Source organism: Penaeus chinensis, chromosome 12 (genome assembly GCF_019202785.1).
Source record: "Penaeus chinensis breed Huanghai No. 1 chromosome 12, ASM1920278v2, whole genome shotgun sequence".
NCBI classification, from domain to species: domain Eukaryota; kingdom Metazoa; phylum Arthropoda; class Malacostraca; order Decapoda; family Penaeidae; genus Penaeus; species Penaeus chinensis.
Window position 1 is genome coordinate 41,998,260 of NC_061830.1, and position 7,500 is coordinate 42,005,759.

General features: G+C 43.8%; 1 protein-coding gene across 1 annotated transcript in view; it reads left to right on the top strand.

Moving 5' to 3' along the window:
- LOC125031284 (protein Wnt-6-like) overlaps positions 1-7,500 on the top strand; it is a 141,143-nt gene that overhangs the window by 114,324 nt on the left and 19,319 nt on the right. Inside the window, exons 2-4 of the mRNA XM_047621955.1 lie at positions 5,827-6,053; positions 6,735-6,878; positions 7,181-7,500. The exon at positions 7,181-7,500 is cut by the window's right edge and continues 132 nt beyond it. Of these exons, the coding sequence (XP_047477911.1) occupies positions 5,827-6,053; positions 6,735-6,878; positions 7,181-7,500 (691 nt within the window). The remainder of the gene's footprint in view (positions 1-5,826; positions 6,054-6,734; positions 6,879-7,180) is intronic.

Genomic DNA, 7,500 nt, shown 5'->3' on the forward strand with positions numbered 1-7,500 from the left:
TCGGGATTCAATGGGCGGAGGATCAGCGCGCCTCTTGGAATACTTTGCTGAAAGTGACTGATGCGGACACGGAGTTTTACACACACACACACACACACACACACACACATACATACATATATATATATATATATATATATATATATATATATATATATATCTGTGCGCGCGCGCGTGAGTGTGTGTGTGTGTCTACCTGTTGTTTATCTATACTTACACACACACACACACACACAGAAAACGTGTTAATCAGATGTAGCCAAATATTACAGTAGCACGGTAAACACTGGGACGTTATGAATTTTAAAAGTGAAACAGAGCAGAGTATTTCTGAAGCAGAATAGAGGTTTCTAGGTGGAGAAAGGCAATTGAAAACCTCTAAGAATTCCAGGCAAAGGATTACTGGAGAAAAGCTACTTCTGGAATACCCAGCTTAACCCCCCCCCCCCCACACACACACACACACACACTCACCCGCAGGGGACGGAGGGACTGCAGCTGCTGCGGGTAGAGGAATTAGTATTAATAATCATTATTATTACTCCCAAAATCATCTATCTCTTGTACTATTCTTTTTATTTTTTTATTTTCTCAAACCATAAGTCGTTCAAGTTACTTTTTTTTTTATGATTTATAGAACACTTTATAGACCTCAGAGGCGCTTGCAGACAGAGCTTCCTTCGCCCTCGTGAGGCTCGTGAGGCGCCGTTGGAAGGGTCTTGCTGTTGGTTTTGGTTTGACTTTCCTGTTGGCTTTTTGGCGTAACCAACGATCTGGATCTGCATGTGAATCAGAAGTAGTGTGATAAAAGGGAGGAAATGGAAAGAGAGATCAAAGTAGGAGTAAGCATGATACAATGGGGTTTTGAATTTTAAAAAGATGACAATAGAAAAAATAAGAATAAAAAGAAATGAAAATAAGAAAAAAAATTATACGCATACAGACAAATTTATTCTTAATTATGTATGTGAAGCTTGATACATAACTGGGAAAAAATATATACACACAAAATAATATTTAAATATATATGTGAAAGTAATAACATAACTAGAAAAGTTTGGGAAAAGTTATGTTCTTCCACAAATATTCCTAAGCTTCAATAATTTTGAAATAATGTCTATATTTTTCTACCACAATAAAATCCATCCCTATCAGGCCAGTAAACAAACAACGCCCATTTCAACGGACGACCTGTGCACCAAGAGAAGCAACGGAAGGGAAAAGCCAAAGAGATTTTCAAAACACGACAAACCTTGCATCGTTCATGACGTCATCACTCTGTCAAAAATCTGTAACCTCGGGGAAGGAATGACTTTTCTGACGTCACTCGCCATAGCCACGCCTCCCCAAGTGTAAACTCTACTTATATACTCATGTTCGGGCTGAATACACAGAGTGTGGAAGTGTATACATATAGTTTATTTTCCGTGAGTGAAATGTGTGTCACGGTTCCGAGGACATGTCAATATCATCGAAGGCGGGGTTTTTAAACATTTATACCCCCCTTTTTTGGGGGGGGGTCTTTTTCGTCTCTTCTTTTCGTACTTTTTCTTCTTTGACTTCTCTTCTTTTTCATTTTCTTCTTCTTCTTCTCTTCTTTCCTTCTTTTCTCTTTTACTTCTTTTATTTTTCTTTATCTCCTTCTTTATCGCTTTCCGGCGATTCCTCGGCAATCGTAGGTGTTTTCATTATTTGAGATTAGTATTTTTAAACTCAAAAAAATTGTCAAGTTAATTTGTAATATTAGATTAATCATTTGATGTTAATTTTCTGTGATGGTTTCTTTTTAGTCTGTTGATTTTTTTCTTTCTTGTGTTTCTTTCATCTCTCTCTCTCTCTCTCTCTCTCTCTCTCTCTCTCTCTCTCTCTCTCTCTCTCTCTCTCTCTCTCTCTCTCTCTCTCTTCCCCTCCCTCTCTCTCTTTCTCGCCCCCCTCCCTTCCCTCTCTTTTATTCTTCTTTCCTCTCCACATCCTTCTGCCTTTCTCTCTCCTCTCTCCCATGCCTCTCCCCATCCTTTGCATTCCCCCATCACCTTTTGCTCTAACTTCCCTTCCCTTGTCTCTTTTCATTCACCTCTCTCTTCCACTCTCCCTTCTGTTTTTATTCCCCTCCCCTTCCTCCAACCCTCTCTTTCTCCTTTGCTTTTCTTCGTCTTTCCGTTTCCCTTTCTCATCCCTTCCCTCCTCTCCTCCCCTTCTCTCTTCCCCTCCTTCATCAGATTCCTCTTCCCTTATCCTTTTCCTTCCTTCTCTCTCCTTCCCTTTCATTTTCCCATTCTCTTTCTTCCTTTTCCACTTCTCCTTCTCTCCTCATCTCCCTCTTTAGGCTTTCCCCTTCCCTTCTCTTTCTCCTTCTTCCCTTTCCATTTTCCTCTTCCTTTCTTTTGCTTTATTTTTCTTTCTGTCTCTCTCTTTCTCTTCTCCCTTCCTTTCTATCCCCTTTCTCCTTTCCTTCTCTTTTTTTCTCCTTCCTTCTTCCCTACCCTTTTTTCATCTTCCTTTTCCTTCTTCCCTCTTCCCTCTCCCCTTTCCTTTCTATCCCCTTTTCTTCTCTTACTCCCTCTCTCTTCCTCTTTCTCCCCCCCCCCCCCCCCCAAGAAAACAGAGACGCGATGTGTTGTTTCCACCGCAGAAGTTTCAAAGGTCGTTAAGGGCTGTTTCTCCGTCATAAACGAATTACAAACAAACCTTTTGGAAAACCAGCAGGGTCGTAGGGCCGAGCACTGTCTCGCTTTTATTACGTGGATGTTTGTTGGATGCAGGTGAGGGGGGGGGGGGGCGTGCGGATGCGGATATTTGGGGAGGGAAAGCGTCTGGGAATTGTGAATATATAGCTTGTGGTGGTAGGGTGGGGGTTCTGTATATTAAGGTATTGGTGTTCTTTTTTATATTCTCATCTCTCTATGTCTGTCTTTGTCTCTTTCTCTTTCTTCTCTCTCTCGCTCTCTTTCTTCTCTCTCTCTTTCTTCTCTCTCTCTCTCTCTCTCTCTCTCTCTCTCTCTCTCTCTCTCTCTCTCTCTCTCTCTCTCTCTCTCTCTCTCTCTCTCTTTATTTCCTTTTGATTCTATATTACTGAGTTTTCTTCCCTCTAATAGACGAACTCGTTGATTCGCATCGAAAACTGCTTCTGTGTTTTCAGCCCCATAAGTTTCCTCCTTGTTTAACAAACATGAAAATCTTTTCTTGGAAATTACGATATAAACAGCCTCTACACATGGACCTGGGGGGCAGGTCCTCCCACGCGGGCGTTGGGGTCATCATTAGCCAAAAGAGGCGACAACACAGGGCCTTCTGTCTCATGGGAGTCCTTAACTTTGAAACTGGATATAAACAACATAAAACTGCCTTCCGGGCAGGACAAAGATTTCTCGAGGTTGACGCGAAGGGGCGGATACGAAAACGCCGTTTGACTCATCCATTTAGGTGAGTGAGGGACCAATCCCACGGTGTTTATTTGACCAGGCTTTTATGATAGCGAAGTCCCCGAGAATGGCCGTCTTGTATCAACAGATGAATTGGGCAGACCATGCTCTTGGTCTCTCCCCTCTCCTCTCTTTATTCCCCCTTCTTTTCCTTCCCCTTCCTGGCCTCCTCCCTCCCCTTTCCCTCTCCCTACCCCCTGCCCCCTTTTATTCTTGTAGGCTGCCCTCTCTCTCATCTTCGCACTACTTTTGTGTATTTTATCTACCCCCGGGGCACCCCTTTCGTCTTCATACTTGTCGTGTGGCTGCTGAGTCAAGATCAACACGGCGGGGTGATCTACGCCCCCTTACCCCCTTCTCCCCCTCCTCCCCCTCAACCCCCTTCCTCCCCCACACACACCTTTTTCTCCCCACTCCCTTCCTTTAACCTGCACCTTATTCGCCTCACACTTTGCTGACTTCCTTGTCCGTTTATCCTCGAACCCTTCAGCCTTAAACCTCATATTTCTCGTTGCCTTTTATACTAATCCTTTTAATCTCGAATCGTATTATTTCAAATGTCATTTTCTTCCGCCAATTCCTCCATTTTAAACTCTATGACTCCTTAGAAGAAAAAGGAAAACAAATCTTTGACTCCAAAAAATAATTATAAAAATGTTGAGAAAATGTAAGAAGAAATACAGCGCCTTCCTCGCCCATCCACTCACTGGTTTCCCTTCGATACAACAAGGCTTTTAATATCAAACATCTCGCAAAGAATACTTCCCTTTTTCCCAAAGGAGACGCATGAAAAACGAAGCGAAAAAGAAAACACATAGCAATAAAACGATAGAATTTGATACTCCGCGAACCATTAACGAAACATAAGACCATGAAGGTATTTTGAAAGTTGTAAATGTCCGTCAAATTCGACAAGAGAGGAAAAAATGCCTTTACGCGTCTACAAACAGATCTTAATGTAGCACAAGTCAGCGCTGTGAGAGGCGACGTGGCCAGACAACTCCAGGAGCCGAGATCACTTTCATAAAGAGTATTCGGTAAACATAATGATGTGAACCTATCAATCAAAATGATGGAGAGATGTGTCAGTGACGTTTAATCTCTTTTCTCTGAGAAGGAATTTGATTATGGCCGTATGCCTTTTATAGAACGTAATGCATATATAAAAAAGGATATTTTATCTATTTTGTTTTTCTTCCTTGTTGTTATGGACATGGCGTATTTAGCTTCCATCGCCGAGTGTCATAACTATTCTAACTTAATTTCGCATCGATGAGCTTGTTATCAGAGTACAGCTGCTTGTTCTTGCTGTTCGATACATGCCTTCACAGTCATATATAACTTATGATATATATACATTGTATAAATCCTATTTTTCTTATTTTACCTCACCTGTTTTTGCATTTATGATCATTACCGTCATCATAACCACAATCATTATCATCATCACCATTACCGTTTTTTTTCCACAAAACACAACAAAACACTCTTTCTAATATATATACACAGTCCAATCAAGCAATGGTTATAAACACGCCATTACCAACGTAAATGTGAAATACAAGGTACTCGAGACAAACAAAAGACTGACAGCACAACAGCGTAAGGGATCTGACCCAATGTCGTAGATTCATAAACGTAAGAACAAATGTCAACCTTAGGATTAGGTTTAGCAAGAAAAACAAAGAAGCCTAAATGTTTAAAAGGTCATGGCACACTTACACGAACAGGGAAAAGGGCAAGAGCTATGTTTCGGAGAAAATAAAAATAAAAATCTTATGGGAAAATAAGCAAATGAGCAGAGAAGGGGGAGGGGGGGGGGAGGTGAGGTCAACAGTTAGAAGTCATTCGCTCAAATAGGTGCAGATGCGATTTTTTTTTTTTTTTTTTTACTTTAATGGTTATGTATATCGGATTAATTCTTAATAATCGTTATTCTTTTATCTATCTTCTTTTCTTCTCGAACCAGTCAATGATTCAGAAGAAACACAGTTAAAAACGTATAAGTGTATGGAAACTTTAGTGAATCTGCCAAGTTGTGTTAGACTGATTTGCTGAATAACAAACAGGTACCAATACGAGCATATATATATATATATATATATATATATATATATATATATATATATATATATATATATATATGTATATATATATATATATATATATATATATTTTTTTTTTTTTTTTTATGATCTTGAGATTGTTCCTATTATGCGATATTGCATTGCATATTCACACACACACATATATTTGCACACATATACATAAAGCACACTCAGAGTCACTCACAAAACACAATCAAACCCCCTAGCCCCCCCCCCCCCCCCCCCCCGACACCCCCTCCACACACACTCAAGCTCTCTGCCTCCCATCCTCTCAACCCTCTGCCGCCCCTCTGCAGGTCCCTGGGAACACGAGCCGTGATGGACCACACGAGGATCTGCCGCAAGAGAGGCTCCCGCGTCTCGAAGGATCCCCAGAGCACCATCTGCAGGAAGGAACCCAAGACGTTCCAGATGATCCTCGACGGCTCTCAAATGGCCATGAAGGAGTGCCAGTACCAGTTCCGCTTCCACAGGTGGAACTGCACCGACAACAGGAGGTCCCTCAAGAAGGTCCTCATGAGGGGTGAGCGGGGTTGCGGTTCTGATGCTCTTTGGCATCATCGTTTTCGTTGTTGTTGTTGCATTACTGTTATTTTTTTTTTTTTTTTTTTTTTTTTTTTTTTTTTTTTTTGTGTGTGTGTGTGTGTGTGTGTGTGGAGTAGGAGGACGAGGAGTAGGAGGAGGAGGAGGAGGAGGAGGAGGAGGAGGAGGAGGAGGAGGAAAAGGGGAAGGAGAATGAGGAGGAGGAGTAGGAGGAGGAGGAGGAGGAGGAGGAGGATAGGGAGGAGAATGATGATGATGAGGAGGAGGTGAATGAGGAGGAGGAGGAGGAGGGGGAAGAGGAGGAGAATGAGAATGAGGAGGAGGAGGAGGAGGAGAAAGAGAATGAGGAGGAGGAGGAGGAGGAAGAGAAGGAGGAGGAGAAAAGTTAGAAGGAGAGGGAGAAGGAAAAGAAGAAGAACAAGAAGAAGTAGAAGAAGAAAAAGAATAGAGAGAGATAGAGAGAGAAAGAGAGAGAAAGGGAGAGAGAGAGAGAGAGAGAGAGAGAGAGAGAGAGAGAGAGAGAGAGAGAGAGAGAGAGAGAGAGAGAGAGAGAGTCAGACAGAGACAGAGATTAAAAAAATACAGAAAAGAGACTCTCACTGCTTACAAAGATAGCCATTTCACCCCCCCCCCCCCCCCCCCGTCCTTTCCCTCCCCCCAGACACGCCCGAGACGGCCTTCCTGAACGCTGTCATGTCCGCTGGCGTAACCCACGAAGTGACGGCAGCCTGCTCGAGGGGCGACCTGCTCCAGTGCTCCTGCAGCAGGGACAACTCAGACGCTGCCAGCAACCAGGACTCAAATGGTAGGTGATGACGTGTTCATGTCGAGGGGAGACTTGGAAACGTTTCTGCTCTGTGGGGCGTTTCCTTCCTCTCTGTGGCTATTCTGCGGGCGTGAGAAGTGTGTTTAAGAGAGTATTTCATTTAAAACATACAGAGATGATAGCAGAAGCACAGAAGGTAGATATGAAATTATATATGCAAACATATACAGTACACATATACACACGCGCGCACGCATTCACATAAGTTATGACACTGATGTGTATATACATGTAAGTCCACGGTGTAGGCCTGGAAACTAATGCGCCTGATCCCATTCAAGAGAAGGAAAGGAACACGAAGGCCGAGCGGCGCAGGAACAAGTCCGACAGGAGAAAAGACCCCTCGAGGAGGCGCAAGGGCCGGCCGCGAGGGGACCTCCGGCGAGGCCGACGGGGAAAGGGCAAGCGGGGCGACAGGGCGCGGCGAGGACCCGGCAGAGGGAGGCGCCGCGAGGGGGCCGAGAACGCCAGCAACGCCTCCTTCGTCGACCTGGAGGGCAGGGCCGGGGGCGAGGCCTTGGGGACGACGGAGGTGGAGCCTCCGGTGGGCGAGGCAGCATCAGGGGCCGGGACGCCGTCGGAAGGGGAGTGGAAGTGGAGT